A 17,441-nucleotide genomic window follows, 5' to 3' on the forward strand; every position below is an offset into this window, starting at 1 on the left:
ATCTTGAGAGCGGGAAGGATGCCGAAATGCCACACGGATCCACCATCTTGATTGGGGGCAGGGCATGGGATAACCGCATTGGGCGCCATCTTAAATACGGGCAAAGGCCCCAGCGTGCACATTGTGTTGCCACCCGCAGCGCGGGCTGGGGGCTGCGGGTGCGGCCCCACCGCCGCCGCCATGTTGGCTACGGGCAGGGAAGCCGCGCGCTGGGGGCCGTTGACATCTCGAGTAAGGGAGAGAGGGCGCCTCGCCGGAATTAGCTTAATTATTTAGCACTGCCAGCCTGGGGACTTCTCATGGCGCTAGGCAGCACTTAGAAGTTTTATTTAAGATACAGGATAAAGTCTATGTGATTGCAGCTAGTGTGTGAAGGATAAAGATTCCCCAGTGTGAGACAGAACTTGTGAGGTAAGACCAACACCCTCCGGCTCCGCTCCGGCACCACGATCAGATTTTACCTCAGTTACAGTCCTGACACCGTTTGCTGACCAAACCAGCTCTTTGTCCAGGCAGGTGGACCTCAGTGGTTAATTAGATAAGCTTGTTTCGCTCTTAATTCTCGTCATGGCCTGTAGGTTTTCTGCAGAGGTTGAGGTAAAATCCACAGATTTCCTCTCTTTGGGGATTTTCCAAGGTGTAAAAAGGTTTCATTGCAGCGGCGGGGCCGTGTGGAGGAGCTTTGCGGCCGCTCGTGCCGCGGCAGCGCCCTGTGGAGCCCTTGGCTGCCGCGCCGCGCCGCCGGCTCCGCTGAAACCGAGACAGCGTTTGCTCACTGGGAATTCGACGAGCAATTACTCATTTTCTTTGCCTCGCTTTGTCATAACCCGATCTGTTGACTGCAGCACAAGAATTAATTGTCCCAGACCTCGCTACAAGTCCCTCGTGTGGCGTCGAATCGAATATCAGATGTCCAGTCCGCATTGATCTTGCCTTCGTTAGCTGCAACCCTGTTTTGAGAGTTTCTAGGCAACGTAATACCGGTCTTGCTGCAGAAAGGATTCTTCGTACCTCACCAGCACACCCACTTGTGACATTTTTGCGAACAAATTTGCACAATTCTGCCAACCCGCCTCTATTGCAAACAGCAAAGCGCTGAGATAGATCGGTGCCACAGGTGGAAGCAGCTGGGCTGTAACTCGGCAGCGTCGAGTACGTTTGTGAACGTTCAGAAAAAGACTTTTAAAGCATAGTGCAAATGAGATTTGGAGTCTTGTCCTTGGGCAGTGTTTCTGCTTAATGTCGGGTAACTTCTACAAGTACAGGCATGCATTTCTCGTTCGCGTTTCTTTCTGAAGCGTACACTAGGCACATGAATATGGAAAAAAAAAAAAGGTGAAACCATCTATTATTTTCTCCCCCACTCGTATGAGTGTGTTTGTCTGGGTTGTTGGGCTCCCTGCTTGAGCAGTGAGGTTTAAAATGGAGAAAAGTGTGTTCTCACCTATCCCTACAGGCACTAAAGGCCCCGTCTGAACCCACAGGCAGCGCATATGAAAGGCTCCGCTTGTGCCACAGATAAGAGATTTACTACCGAGATGAGGGGAAGAATGGGAAAATGATGGGATTATGGGACCCACTTCAGAGCTGCTGGGACCCAGAGAGATAAAGTGATTTGATCAAAGCAGAGCGGGAATTTAACTCCGGTCTCACAAGCCACAATGTGCTTCCTTGAGCTGAGCTGTGCCGGTTTTCAGCCGTATTTCCCATGGAGGAGTTTCACTTCATCTTCCCTTCAGAATCATGTTTTATATACTGGAAGCAAGAAATCCCTCCATGGTACAGGCTGGTGTAGGGGCAGAACCACTCCTTTCTTTTTAATATGGGATATTTCAGCCCACTTGTAAAGAAGCCTAAAGAAAGGTGCCCTGCCCATGGCGAAAATACTTTGAAAATAACTATCAATACCAGATCCTGATCACTAGAAAGAACAATATCTGATTTGCTGGTGACTGTTGGCATTAGTTTATTGCATGTGCAGATATCCCAGCTGCTTTGCAGATATCTTTGGAAAAGCAAACACAGGTGGATGTCATCAAAGAATTATTACGTTTTAAAGACCTCTCCTGTGCAGTTGTGGTCTAACTTAAAAGACTCTTGTAAGGGCCGTGCAAGCTCACTCAGATTTTCAACAGTTCCAGCAGAAACAGGGGTTATGCAACATCTTAACAGACATTTTCATGTAATATCAACAGAATTTTGTAGATAGCATCTTTTCAAGTACTGTGGTGGCAAACTCCCTAATGATACTATTGGGTATTGCACAGTCTTTCTCTGGGCCAAACAGGAAAATGCATTTAAGAACAAAATTATACTTTATAAACAAAACAAAATAAACCCACACAACAGCTGGGAGAAGGACCCGCCTCTGTGGATATTTCTGTTTGTTTGGGAAAAGAAACCCACATGAAAATGGCCCCGTTTAAAAAAAAGAGAGAGGGAGAAGGGAAAAATAGGAATCGGCTTCTTTTGCACAATCCAGCAAACGGTCCCACCCTCGGTTGCTCAGAGGCCTTGGCAGGACACACCCGGCTTTTCTCTTTTTAAGCCCTTCCTGCCTGTGTTATCTCTTCACATTTCATTTGCCACGCAGGGAAGAAAAACCCTCTGAAACAAAAAAGGCCCTTTTCCTGCCTTTTTTCCTTTGTATTTTAAAATTAGCTCCGCGCTTGCACCCGCGCTGCTTTGCAAACTAGGAGGGTTTGTTGTTTTCCCCTTCTTCCTCTTCCACCCCACGTTTTCTGTCGGTGACTTGAGAACAAGAAGCCTCCTAAAAGATGGTGTGTGTGGAGAGCCCAAAGTACCGTGCGTGTGGAATATCCCAGATACTGGTTTCCTGGCCGTTGTTGTTTTCCTGCTGTTCCCTCCCACACCAGAAACTCGTCCCTGTCGGACTTTGCCCCCGGGACAGGCCCAAAGAAACTTGCGGGGGCGGGAGGTGTTTCGAATACTTTTGCTTCTTTTTGTAGCTTCTATTGATTTTAACCCCCTTTCAATTAACAGCGCCGTTTTGTTTAATAGAGGACTTGCAGCTTTAGCTGCATCTCAGGATGCCGGAACATTCTTTTGTGCACCATCCATGGTGCCACCTCACAGCTCTGGAAACGGTTGGCGAGCAAAGTCAGGGCTGTGCTGGCCAAGCCAAGGAAAAGGTGATGGAAAGGGAAGGGAAAGGAAGGTTGGGGTGCGGAGAGCTGCTCTGGTGGCCCCAGCGCCTGGGAAAAGGTCATTTCTGAACGGCAATGTGGCTTTGCGAGCAGTAAATACCCTCAGCAAGGGCAGTGTTTTTTCCACCGATCCTAAGAGTTTGGCGGCACAAAGTACTATCAAAAAGTGCACCAATTAATGAATAAACTGGTTGGGAGTTGAGCTGAATGTACTGTCAGTATTAAGCAGAGGTACATGCACCTCAGTGCGTGTTCAGAGCTGTGCCCGCAGCCATGTGGGGCCTCCCTCCCAGGACCAAAGTTCAAAAGCACTTTGCGAGCCAGTGGATCTGCACTTGGAACTGTTATTGCTGTTGCCATTGCGCATTCTGATTTCACCTTTTAGCACACTGCTAAACTTTATCTACAGGTGTGTTTTTGTGCCGCAAGTAGTTATAGCAACTTAAAACTTCAAGCATAATCGCAAGAGCTCACATTTTATGTTTCTTCTTTGGAGTCTGTGACAGAAATGAGAGAGTTCTCTGTGTGCGTGGCTGTTTTTATCAGTCCCGTTGCTGCAGAAGTTCCCTGTCTGCTCCTCGCCGTGCTGCTGGGTGACTCATTTCCTGCAGGGATGAACCAGCCATTTCCTGGCTATTCAGCACTGCACTCTTTATTTTCTGCTCGCAGTCCGTGTTGCAGTGGTGTGGATTCTTGTACGGTTTGATTAGACCCCCAGCAACTGAGAGCAGAACTGCAACTCTTCCTGCGGCCGGCTCAGAGAACGAACCATCCACGTGTCACTGGGGACGGCGGCTCATCTCGTGGGCGCTGGGACATGAATTACAGCCACACAGAGTTCACGGTGCCACCCAGTTCTTCTCTTAATTCAACCCGCTTCAGCCCGTCATAAATGGAATGTTGAAACAGCACCGTAGGGCAAATATACTGATCTTACAACACATATCTAAGCTCAGAAATTTTGAATTATAAGTGCTACCAAGATTGCATATTGGCTTTTGAGAAATGTAGGTAATGCCCACGTGGGGTTTTTGTGTTAGACATAGGTTACGTGAAGACCGGGTTGGTTTTGGTATCGATTCCAGCCCTTTCCTCCAACCTGTGTTTCCAATATTCTGGGCGCTATTTATTCATACTTTACCTTATGATTCTAACTGTGGGCAGCTCGCGTCAGCACCGCCACCGAGTTGAAAGATTGGCCATTGTCGTGCCGGCCTGAGGTATCACAACTCTCTTGAGCAGCTTTTTACTGCTATTTTAAAAATTATCCTTTTAATCTTATTTCCCATCATTTCATTGGAATATTTCAATTCACTGGCCTGTCACCCGTCTGTAACGTTTGGGAGGAACCCCCCACAACAGGGCTGCTGCCTCGGAGACTGAATGTAGCACACCTCTGGGGATGGGCACTGAATAATTGATACGCGGAATGGTTTATTCATGCCCCGAGGCCGGTTACCTCCTCTGTGACTTTCCATTCTCTCAAACAGAACCGAGTTCCTGCTCATCTGTCCCACGCAGGAGCACCAGAAACCCTCCCCGTGGTGTCCCCAGCCATCTCTGCGCCACAGCACAGGCACCTCTTGCCATTGCAGCCCGTCCCGAGCACCCCAACACACAAACTGAAACGCAGGTACAGGTTTTTGCAAACTCTTTGGAAAGGGAGGTGGATGAGCAAGCACGTTAAGCTCTTTTCCACACGTAAAGTGAGATGCTGCAGTCAGGGCGCAGGGTGTTGTGAGCATGGAAACCAGCCAAACAGGCTATGACTCCGTCATTTGATACCCTAGAGCCGATCTCATTCTCCACAAGAAATTTCAGTTCTGTTTTCCATTGTAAAGTTAGAGATTCTGAGACAATTGATAGAAACGTAGCAAGATTGTTTCCTACCCCTTCAGGAAACCTTGCAGGAAAGCCTGGACAAAGAGCAGCAGCTCGGAGTAATCTCCTTCCCGTCTATCAAAAAATGCGCCTTTAGTGGAGGTTTGTAACACTGAGGTGAAGATTTTGCAAGACATTCAGATTCCGTTTGGAAAGTATGAAGATGGTTCTGTGCTTGAGGCCAGCTCCAGCCCCACCAGCAGCACTGCCCCGAGCCTTGAAATGCTATGAAATGTCCTAATTGTTTATCCTGTAATCCTGACTTCTTTTGTCCTTGGAACAGGCTCTACATCAGCGTAATTAAAAATGTCAAACATGCTTGAGAAACTCTCCAAGTTGCTAAAAATGCCTGTGAGTTTCCTCCCCACAGCCGCGCTCCGTCTTCCCCTCGCTCTGGCCTCAGCCCTGCAGAGGGGTCTGTTTCCAGCCCTTCAGCATAGTTTGCATTCCACTGCCAAGAATGAACATTATTTATACAAACAACCCTCCTTACAAGCACATCTCTCCCTGCTGTCCTAGGGCAGGGAAATAAACAGCATTTCTGTCTCTTCTGGAGCTGTGCTCCTACATTTCTTTTTTCTTTAGTCAGGGGCACTTTTTGCAATGAAGATTAGTGCGGTTCAGTCGCTTTCCCGTGCCACAGATCTGCTCAGAAAGGGACTGGAATGCTCTTTCATTTCCTTACAATGATTTTATGTTATGACGCTCTAACGACGGTGCTGGTTTCCTGATGAACCCCCCGCGGGGGATGGGGGTTCACATGGGGGGGCGGGGGGATGGGAGGGTTCACAAGCAGCTTTGCAGAGGTCTTGCTCAGCGAGACCCTCGAGGGCTCTGTCCTGGCGCCTCTGCCGTAACCTGCCTTTCCAAAGCTCGTTAGCAGGCTGTTGCGTTACACTCATTTCCCCAGCAGTGCAGCTGCCGTGGCAGGAGAGCTCGGGGTGGGTGGAACGGCGGGTGCCAGGTGAGCAGCGCAGAGCAGACCGGGGAGGCGGTGGGCCCGGAGCTCGTGCATTATTTCTGAGGCTGCTCCGCTGCTCACCTGGCAGGCCGAAATCCAACCGCAGCACCCCTGGCCTCTGCCGGCAGGTTGGCTCCCGTTGCATCTGCCCTTTCAATGGATGCTCCACAGATGCTGGCCGACTCCAGATAGAGGCTGAGCACAGTTCGTTTGAATGAAAAAAGGGGCCCTAAAAGAGAGACACACACATGCAGAGCATCTAGAAATTGTCGGTGAGGTGTGGGTGGCTGTGAGGCTCTTGTCCTGGAAGCACGGTGCCTTTTGCTGCGTGCAAGCCAGCTCCCATTCTCCGCTGATAGAATTGTTTGTGGCTAACAGTAATATTTAGATTGATCATGTTTACAATTGCCTCCACCAGCGAATAAGATAAAGTGGTTTCGTTGGGAACTCTAACTTGCATTTCTCATGCAGCCTTCTAAGAAAAGAAGCCTTTTAGCAGTTCTATAGGGTCCAGAGGAATACTTTTAAAAACAATTAATAGCAAGGTGACATTTGAGAATATAGGCCCAACACTGTCGTTTTAGGAAGAACACACGGCCAGCTTCTTGAACTATGTTGCCAAACCAAAGTCAATGAACTACTGCAAATGAATGAATTAGGAGTTTTTAGTGAGTACTTCCCATGAATCATTACTGAATATTTTATGGGTCTTACTGCTTTCTTAGTAAGCATACAATTGCGAAGTTTGCCAAAGGATATATTTACTTTGGCCTTGGGATAAGGTGTCAATCTTTTTCTTCTTTACTGTGATGCACAATGAAGGGCTGATGTCCTGTGAGAAAATCCCCATAACGTACCTGTCTATGTACTTGGGTCTAAATAAGTGTTTCTCTATTCAGGAAAAGCAGCATAACTATAATTAGGCTTGCGCTGATTAGCTCATACAGTAGCATCACAACTAATATGAAATTTCAGCAACATTTAAAGAGGTGTCCTGTTACCTAAAGGTATATGCACATACAGAGACATACGTAAGTCCATATAGCACAATCGATACCAAAACCAACATCGGCCATGTATATTCCTCTGTATTTGAGTATGCGACACCCTGATTAGTGCAATAATTCCCCTGGAGATAAAGGAAAACCAACCCCAAAATGGCACGAAGTAGCACGAGGATAGAAATGCAGAGACACACCAGCTCTATTTTGGAACTGGCAAAATTGTGCTCGCTTTCGCCCTCCCCAAAACCTTCTTTTTAATGTCGTGCATGCCGTTTATAGGCACTTCAGCAGTGCAGCTGAATTACAGCCCTTGTTTCTACATCGATTCAAGAACAAAAATGTCCAGATCCATGTGAAGAAGCGAGCGCTGGACACACCACGGCGCTGTGCTGCCATGAGGCCGCATTGTCATACGGGCTCATAAAGACATCATTTTCCCAGGGCTTCGGCTCTATTAAACACAAAGCTCCAAATGATTTCCTACTTGGATCAAAGATGTGTTTGTTCCAGTGCCACTTAAGTTGAAAAGGCAATGCTGGGGATGAATGAAGTCTCCCCAGCGGCAGCTGCTGAGGTTCAATTGGTTTGGCAGTGCCGTAATTATGCAGCGGACGGTCTTGCGTTTGCGGGCCCGTATGTTCCTGAAGGGGTTATGCAACGGAACAGCCTTGCTCCCAAAGCTGAGGGTTGTGCTTTTGTGGTGTGAAGACTTGCTTGTGCTTCAGATGGTGAAAAATGTTAAGAAATCCAGCATCCTGTTTTGAGGCTTAAAACCATAGATGCTCTTACTTGATCAAACCAGAAGGAAGGGGAGGAGAAGCCTGCAGCCAGTCTCCTAGAGGGGCAGCTGGCCGCGGTCAGTGTCATTTCTGCATCTCCAGGTGCGCTCTGGACGTGAGCGCTGCCCTCAGCTCCCATCACCAGCAGCTCGGTTATTGTCACCCCTGGTGCTGGGGACGAGTGTGGCTCCTGTCCCACCAGCGGCCCAGCGCTGCTCATCTCTGTCGGTTGGGGTCCAGGTGCCAATGGAAGCGTCTGCTCACATTAAATAGCCGTCCCCTGGCACCACATTTTCTGTGGAACAGTCATGAGTGCGTAGTAAGAACTCTGGAGTATTAAATCAAGCATTAAAAGAACATTAAGACATGAACCTGTAAAATGTGGAGTCAGGGAGAACTGAGAGCACTCGAGATCTCAGTTGCCAAAGGAACAAAAGGAACACAATATCCTTTAGAATGTTTAATGTTTCACTTGGTAAGGCGCTGGGATACGAGGCAGTGAACGCGGGGGCGGTGGCCGCGAGGGGCTGAGCGCTGCGCCCAAACGCAGGGGCGCCAAAGGCCCCGTCTCCGCAGAGCCCCCCGGTTCTGCACAGCCACCCTCTCCGCACGCACATACCTTGTGTTTCCTAAACACCGTTCAATTCACCTGTGTTCTTGTTAAAAACAGAGCATCTGCATTGTACAAAAGAAACTCCTGATGATGGGGCTGGTTAGAAAGGAAAGACCGAGTGGCACATCTCGGATGCTGCAGATGTGTCACCGACTGACCCCCACTCCTCATGTACCATGGGCGCCTAAAGCCAGCAGGATTTTCATGAGCTGAAACACTCTTCTTACAGAGCGACTTTTCATTCAGAGGGGCATCTTCAGCTGCGTTTTCTTGCTCTAAGATCAGGGCAGAGAAGCCACCATTGGCTCAAGCTGTGCTTGAATCCATAGAGTGGGATGAGTTGTTTGCTCTTGCTGACACATGGGGAAGCGTGTTGTCACTGCTGCAGGATGAGGGCTGGCATCCTTTTATGAATACTATTTCTATATACTATACACTAGCTAGGTGTGCCAATACTGGGTTTTACTGCCTCTCAAAAAAGTGCGATGCCATCCATTTGTGGTATTTTTAACCTGTGAGGCTCTCGGCTCCTCCTGAAGGCAGCACTCAAGAAGTGGGAGACAGAAACTGGGAGCTGCTGCTTCTTACTGCTGCCTCTCCAGAGGCCCTTGGCTTCTTGCTTCCCTCCCATGCAAGGAATCTTCACGGTGAACTAACCCCTTCTCTCTCGCTTCTTCCCAGGCTCTGCTGTCCTCTGGGTGCCCGTGGCGCTGCTGTCCTGCCGCAGGCTGCTCTGCTCCGTGGGCGGCTTCCCGAAGCATCTTACGTGACCTTGGAGGAGGTAAGGGAGAGCGCGGCGCTTCAAAACAGCGGTAGAAGTTTAAATAGGAGCGAAGGCTCCCGAATGTCCTGTCAGCATGGCCAGGCAGCATGACCTAATGAATTTCCCGGCGAGGAAAAAGCTTGGGTGCCGTTCGGTCAGGCGTGTCTTGTGGGGGACAAGCGCCTCCCTTTCCACGGGCACTGCGCGCTGGGTGTCCCTGCGCTCTCCCGTGCCAGCTGTGGGTGTCTGCGTCCGCCCAGCAGAGACTGCCCAAAGTAACCCCGCACAGAGGGAACTTTCCCTCTTCTGAAAGTTCCTTGTTCACCAGCCAAGTTATTTCTTCTACCCCCAGAAGCCATTTCCCATCACATCCTCAGCAAACCTGCGTAAACACTCAAGATGTAAAAATGAGAGCTCGCTCTTTGCCCGTTGCTAGCGAGAGCGACTTCTGCATACACCCCCGCACTGAGTCACCACGGATTTGAAGGGCTTCTAAAAAGGTAAAATCCTCAAGCCTGGGCAGGAATTCAGGTATCAGTTGTTAAAATTGTTCTGTATTGTGAAAAAGTAGGTTACTAAGTCTCACTGTGCACAATTATGTCTGATTACAAGTCACAGATTCACCACAAATGCTGTTTAATAACAAATTTCTAGCACGCTTCATCCCGGTGTGTTCTGAAGCACCACGTTACCCCTGGTTTGCGATGAGGAGCGTGTGGTGAGGAGCAGAAAGGGTGCTTTGGCTCAGATCAAACCAAGAGGGACGGGTGCTGGTGCACAGCTCCGTTTTTGAGTCCTCCAGCCTACAGCACTGATTCTTTCATTTCAGTTTCACAACCTCCCCACAGCAAACTCCCAAACAGGATGGTAACTTTTGCTATTTGATACATATATATATATAAATTCCATCAGCAGAACAGAAAACAAAAGAAGCAAAGGCACAGTAACAGCTTTATCGCCGCTCCAAGGACTGGGCGCAGAGAAGTTTCTGTACTTGGCTAAGGCAACGTTACCGGTCAGCGTTTTTATGCTGTATTTTTAGCAGCAAGATAGTGAGTTTCCTATAAAGTTGCCATGTTGAGAGGTCAGTAAATCTATGTGGAGAGCTTTGCGCTGAATGTTTCGCTGTTTTGTTCCTCTGGTGCAAAGGCTCTTTGTCAGGAATGAGGAAGCGCACAGGACGGTGCCCTCGCCCGGCAGCGCGGGAGGACCTTGACCCCCACGCTAACAGATATTGATTGATTCGCTCTATAACCGGCCCCGGTCCCGGGGACCGAGCACCCTCTGCCGGGCACTGAGCACCCTCTGCCGGGCACTGAGCACCCTCTGCCGGGCACTGGGGCCAGCGCGTAGGAAACAGCAGACAAAAGAACCCAAGTTCTGCATCATTCCTGAGCCGTGCAGTCCAGCTCCACCAAACCGTGAGGATTAAAAGTGATTTTTCTAGGAGGTGATGATGTTACCCCGTGACTGCCGAAGCTTCTGCTTGACGAGAAATACCACAAATAGCGAGAGAAGCAATTAAGAGTAGCAAACGCTCCTGCAAGTGCCTTCTTGCCAACAGACATCATCTGCCGTTAATTAAATGAAAGAAGATCATTTTAATACAAATGGCTGCTGGGGAACAAAGCGAGTTCCCACAGTGGGTTCTGTGCTGATACAACGATATACTCATCAGGACTGAAAGTAAAAGACCCCAGGAAAAGTAAAGCAGGCTGCATGTAGGATTGTTGTGGAAGAGAAGAGCCCGCTCCCCCGGCAGCGCTGCCCCCGCGTCCCAAGCTGCTCACAAGTGGCAGCGCTAACAGAGTCAGTAACACGATTATTAGTGATGCTGGAGCATTTTCTGCCCAAGTAACAGATTTGCTCTCTGCTAATTTCAGCCTTCTCACTTCTTCCTGGGGAAATAAAATATTAGGTCCTATTTATAGGAGTCCATGGGTTTGAATTAATTTTTTCCTTCTCTACAGCTGTTTTTAGCGGGCGATTGCTGTTTGTTGGGCCAGGCAATCTTTGCCAGCTGGCTGTGGCTTTTGTTAGCTCTTTTAAGAAGGCTCGACGTAGAGCTCAGTTTTGTTACAAGAGCAGCAGCAGAGCAGAGAGAGGAGAGACAGTTGGGAGTAATGGAAAAAATGGTGTCTGAATCTTTGACCAAAAAGCTCTTGCGGAAGGGACGCGGTGCCGGGGGCTCCCGCGGTGCCGGGGGCTCCGGTGGCACAGAGCCGCGTGTGCAGCCAGGCCTGCGCTCCGGCGGACCCGCGGCAGGATTGGCTGGGAGCGTCTCTCAAAATGGAGGAAAGTCACCCTGGAGCAAGTACCAAATGTATCTTGGGAGTTGTATTTCTGCGAGCAGGGCAGGAGGACGCAGTGGAGCAGGAAAGGAGCTGAAGAGGTGCTGAGAAGGCTCTTGTACAGGCGAGGGGGAGGAGAGAAACAAACATCGCGGAGAACAGGAAAAACCATGTGCTGGGAAATTATTAATCCACCCCGGAGGCCCTTGCTAAGAAGTGGTGGGACAAGCCGGGCGATTCTTGGCAGCCCGTGCTGCGCTGCAGCTCCCGCCTTGCAGGCAGATGTGTTGCGGTGCAGCCTCGTCTCGCGGACCCGCGGCCGTGCCCCTCGCGGCACCCCCGCAGCGCTTTGCCAGCACAGCCCCGCGGGGCGCTTTGAGGCCACCCGTGTCCCTCCACCTCCAATGAGTGTTTCTGGGGAGCGGGAGCGCACAGCCCGCGCTGAGGGAAGGGGCAGGAGTCAAGTTGAAGAACTGCTGTTCTGTATCCTGTTGTTTTCCTGCTGGGATTGTTCCAGTTTCCTGTGCTGTCTTATCTGGAGCTGGAAAGCCAAAGCTCATATTTACTTGCTTTGTGTGTTCCTGGGGTTTATAACCTGCGAAATAACCTTTATACGTCTTAAGAGCAACATAACTGGGGCTATTCCAGGGTGGAGGGACAGGAACAAGGTGGTTAAAGGGCCTTCGATGCCTATACAATTAGGTTCTTTATTTAGTGATCCTGCTCGCAGAAGCCCGTGTGTGTCGGAGGGTTTCACACACCCTTCAGCACAGCAGAAAGCTGCAGAATCCACTGAAAGGTAAAGAGAGGAGATCGGGTTTTTAAGCCTTTTTCCTCTAACGAACAGGAATTCACTTACCTATAGGTTATATTAGCGCACGAAATTCACAACGGGTTAAAAAAATTCCAACACGCACTGCACAGCTTTGGAATGTCCTGTTTTTCTGCACAGAGGTGTGGGTCCTGCACACAGTGTCCCTTATCAGATGGGAGACTCTCCTGGAAAGATAATTAAAGCACCGCATCGCTCGCGGTTTCAAGGCAAAACTCCAACCCCCAAACTCCAACAGCAGAGCGGCCCCCACGGGGATCCTGGCTTTGTTAGAAGCAGGTAAAGATTGTGGCAGTGATCAAGATGGATTTGTATTCATTGGAGAGGCGTCAGTTCTGCCTTTGTGGGTAAATAATATTTCATGTAACTGTGAATTCAGATCTGTTCCGCTCAGCAGTTTCTTTGGAGGTGTGAACGAGAGCAGGAGTGGGCTGGAGGAGCAGCCCGGGTTAGCAGAGCCTGGCTTAGCAGAGCCTGGCTTTGGAACTAAGGATCAAGAGAAAAAAGGCTTTTATTTTTCAAATAGATCAGGAAAAGGAAGACATGTGCTTGGAGATAAGGAGAGATAAAAGCATTCCATGTACAGACGCCGGTGATCGAAATCAAGACGTTCATCTGCCAAGTCAGTCGTTTCACGGCCTGATGACCAGGCAGAGCTTCCGCTGCCCTTTCCCACACGGCCCATGAGCACCAGCTCGCGGGCACGAAAGCTCCTTGAGCTTGTCCAGGCCGCTCAGCCCTTTGGGGAGGAATTAACTTGAAGATCAAGCTCTCCCCTGAGTTCCCATTTTGGTTTCTGGGGCACAGAATTCCCCACCCTTGCGGGTTTGCGGCCGGGCAGGAGCCGTCTGAGCAGAGCCCCGGGAAGCCACGTCACTTTTAGGCCAGAGCTGCTCAAAAACCCATTTAGACAAGATTCCTGCACCCAGGGTTTTCAGCCCGGAATATTTTCCCCTCGCTAAATGCAAAGCTTTTAATTAGTAATAGCCTAAGATGCCTGGAGCAGAGGCAGCCGCTGTGCGTGCCGCGGTACCAGCCGCAGCGTCACGAGGCTTCTCGGCTCCCTCGCCATCTGGATGTCGACAGCCAGTTACGGTGGTGGCTTTGTAGGCTCCTACACAGGACCTTTCAAACCAGACGGGAGAATTTCAGATTTAGTCTCTAGTAAATACGAGTTGCACTTGCAAATAGTTCTTTAGTTAAGAAACTTCCTCTTCTTTTTACTGTTTGAAAAGTCAGATTGTGTCAGAATCTGAACGAGCTTCACTATTTCTGGAACTTCTGTTTCCGCAGTAGCACTTTTTTTGATTGAGTGTTGAAAAATGTTGTTACATCTGCTAGCCAGATATTTTACATTTATTTATATATATATATATATATATATGTATACACACACACAGACACGTGTATGATGGTTATTTTAGGTTCTGAGAGAGGAAGAAAATATTGAGTCACTTCTTCACCTGAGAGAAGGCTCAGCGAGCCAGAAACCAGCAACATGGTGAGTATTTTTTATAGTGTAAATATTACCATAGAAAATTGTTTTTAACAGAATTAATCACAGCATTAAAATATTTTTTAAAACATGTTTTAGATATGTGGATGCGAGGTCCATTTTTTCGTTTCCGAAAAGCATCCCACAACTTGGTATATCGAATTTCTCTCTGATGCAAGTGGTGGGACCCTTTGGGCAGCCAAAGGAAGCGGGAACCCTGGTGGCCACGGGGAGGTGGGAGCCCAGCGGCCGATTCCTGACTCTTCCCCTCGCTGTTTTCCATCAGTGAGGACAGAACGGGCCACGGGCACCGTTAGAAGAATCCCTGGGGTGCAATTACCCCTATTGAGCTGGGGCCTGCAGCAGCCCCGGGACAGCTGTTTTGCCCACAGCCTCTTTCACTGAAGCCATCCCCAATGCATTTTTACAGAGCAAGAGCGTTGGTGACGGCGGGAGCGGTGACACCGGGTCACTCTGCGCAGATCTCTCCAGGCTGGTGACCTGGGCGCACAGTCACGGGACCATCTGCAATCAGATCCCGGCCTTGGAAACGGCGCAGAACACGGGCTGGCCCAGCAAGGAGAATTCCATGCTGTGGATGTGCGGCGGCGGACACGCGTATCGCTGGCAGTGCGAGCAGTTATGCCTCAGAAGCAGGGAAGAGAATGAGGCTGTAGAAAAGAGGAAAAGGTCAGTATTTTCCGAGGCTCCGTCAAGGGAAGCCAGTTTAGATGAAAAGAGGTTCAGGATGACCCCATCTTTTGAGAGGGCCAAAGCAGATGCCGTTAGCACAGGATCGTGTAGCAGATCGCCAGGGGTCACTCAGCAGAAAGACAACAGAGTCTACGTAATACATGATGAACCACCATCCAGAGAAAACAGAAAGAATAGCAAATCCACTCAATCATGCTTTGCAGAGGAGCGGCATTTGTCCGTATCTGGTGGTGAAGTCAACACTGACAGACGAAAGGTGAAGCTAGAAAGCAAAAAAGATATACAAATCGTCACTGATGAAGAACAGGGAGTGTCAGATGAAGGTGACGATGGAGACGGAATCAAACAGGATATTCTGTCAGAATCGCCGATTAAAGGTGTGACTGCTGAGATAGATTTGCAAATGCACCGCAGTCAGAAGGTGGCGTTTAACAAGCAAACAGCCACCCAGGCATCGTGCTGTGCCCCCGTGGGGGCCCTGGTGGCCCCCGGCCGGGATCAGGAGAGCCCAAGGCCGGCTCCTCCGAATCCTGAAACTTCTAGAACAAGAAATTCCGCTGGGTCAGCAAAACTGAAAGAGCGTGTCAGAGCTGTTCCTGTCTGCAACACTGAAGCAAAGACCCAACCTGAGCCACCCATCTCGGTGACATTCTTTGAGTTTGAGGCCACAGTGGACATCCAGCAGCAACTCCAGCTCAGCCCTCCCGAGCGTGGGACACCCGATGCGGGCGTGAGGGGGAACGTCACCGAAAGCCCCATTGGAGAGAGCGAACCGTCGGGCTCTGGGCACACAGCCCATCCTGCAGCCTCGTGGAGCTCAGAACAGACACCTGCGGCGTCAAACAAGAGTAAGAGTTTGGTTCCTGGTGGGGTTTGGGGGTGCATTCTGTTATTCGCTTTCCCAAAATATTAAAGGAGGGTGAATTCATATAGCTGCCAAAATCTATATTGTGGCATCTAAGTAGATGCCTCTGACTTGGGGCAACCTGTTTGTCCTGAAAGGGACTGAAAAGGTTCCTACCTTGAGCAATGCACGTGTCAGCACCCTTCTCCCAGGCACCCAAGCGTGTACTTACTAGGGAACTCTCAAAACCACAGTTAAGCCATGCACAGAGCATATTTTAAATGAGTCCGTATCATAAGATAATAACTGTGTACAACATCACTCGGTGCAAGGGGAATCTCTACATGTTGGCTCTAGAATAAGCTACCCCTCGTCAGCCCTGGAAGAGTCACAGGTGAGCAGATGGAGCTTTTCAGCAATCCAAAGAACTAATTTCTCATGGTACGTTGAACTAGGTAGATGTGGTATTGCCATGGCAACTTGAGAGAGAACCCAACTGGAATCCTGGCAATCCTTGTTTTTAAATACACTTTTACTCATCTTTTTATTCTTCCGTACTATCCACCCCTGATTTTTGGTTAATGCCAGAGCTCTCTCGAAGTGTGTTTGCATAATGCCTTGTACAACACTTCGAACGTATCAAATGCTCCTTGGAAGTTCTTGCTGTGCACAAAGCTCTGTCTTGTCTTTCAGATGTGATGAAGAAGTTGAAGAGAAAGAGAAACCGTAGTGCTGGCGATATAAAAACCTTCAAGGACTGGCTGGTGTCGCGCTGCCCTTCTGAGACGCGCGAGATCTATAAGCTGCCACCTGAAGACCTCGATAACTACCTGGCCTTGTTCTACACCTCTGCAAAGAGACAGAACGGCACAGATTTCTCCCCCAGTTCCTTGCGCTTTCTTCAAAGCAGCATCGAGAGATACCTCAAGGATCACAACTACGAGTACAGCGTGATTAAAGGGTGGGAATTCAGGGCATCTCAGGAAGCCCTAAAACTAAAGCATCAGCACTTGTCTCAAAAGGAGATAGAGGAAGAGTGGAGCACTCTGGAGAACCTGACAGATGAGGATGTGGAAAGTCTTCGGAAGCAGGGACTTTTAAGTAAGATGCACCCCCAGGGCTTTTTACACCTCATGTTCACAACGATCATCAGGGGGTTTGGGGCAAGTACCCACACTCAGAGCCACAACCTGTACTGGGGCCAACTGGTGCTGAGGAAGGAGGGGGAGCTGGAGTACTTGGAGTGGAGGAATGACCTGAGCGCGGAGGCGAGCCCGGGCGCGCCGGGGCGGCGTCTCCTCGCCAGGCCGGACAGCGCGGGGGACTGTCCGGTCGCGGACTACAAGGAGTACGCCAGGCGGAGGCCACAGGACATGCTCCACGACTACGACCCGCTCTACCTGGCTCCCAAGCCCCTCTGCAGCTTCTGCGACCAGATCTGGTACTGCAGGAAGTCACTGACGAGAGCCAAAGTGGAGAAGATCTTGAAAGTTCTTATCCAGCAAGTGAAAGGACCCGTGAAGAAGTCCAATAAATAAAGGCATCTGTTTAGTTACTGCCACTTTTTGAGAGGAGCGTGTTTCCAAGTTGGCTTTGAAAGCTTTCACTGGCAATATTTAGTGTAGGTTGAAGAGAACATCTTCTCTTCGGTTTCACCTTAGAGCACCAACATCTACACATTTGCATCCCCTTAGTGTTCAGACGAAGGGAAAAACTCCCATTGTTCTTTCTATTTATGGAATTGATAGTTCAGCAAGTTAAATAAATACAAGAATCTTGGGTTTCACATTTGTATACCAAGTTAACATTCTCCCGTGTTATTAGTGCCATGATAAAGCAGGTGATGTTAACACGGAGAGGGCTCACGGCTGAGTAACCCGGTGACGTGGTTCAGCTGCGCTCATGGTTACGGGAGCCGACACTTGGAAACAGCCTTTAGTCTCTAGTGTAAGCCCATCCTAAAGGAAGGACTAACGCAGGTTAGTTCTAGGCTAGAAACGCCACATTTGCCAACTGTTAATCCGCGTCTCACGGGAACGCTTCCAACAAGGTTTATGTCACTTTTCTTGGGGAAAAATCTGTAGATTTAAGAAGTTA

At 49.4% G+C, this 17,441-nt stretch overlaps 1 protein-coding gene across 1 annotated transcript; it reads left to right on the plus strand.

Moving 5' to 3' along the window:
• Window positions 1-26: 26 nt before the first annotated feature.
• Window positions 27-16,882, plus strand: LOC308049522 (uncharacterized protein; the record flags this gene model as incomplete). The annotated part of the gene is made up of 5 exons (XM_080359204.1): window positions 27-231; window positions 579-597; window positions 9,087-9,186; window positions 14,217-15,348; window positions 16,038-16,882. The coding sequence occupies 5 exons, from the start codon at window positions 27-29 to the stop codon at window positions 16,880-16,882; spliced, it is 2,301 nt and encodes a 766-aa protein (XP_080215330.1).
• Between the last annotated feature and the right edge of the window lie 559 nt (window positions 16,883-17,441).

Source organism: Nesoenas mayeri, assembly GCF_963082525.1.
Source record: "Nesoenas mayeri genome assembly, chromosome: 25".
Taxonomy (NCBI): Eukaryota; Metazoa; Chordata; class Aves; order Columbiformes; family Columbidae; genus Nesoenas; species Nesoenas mayeri.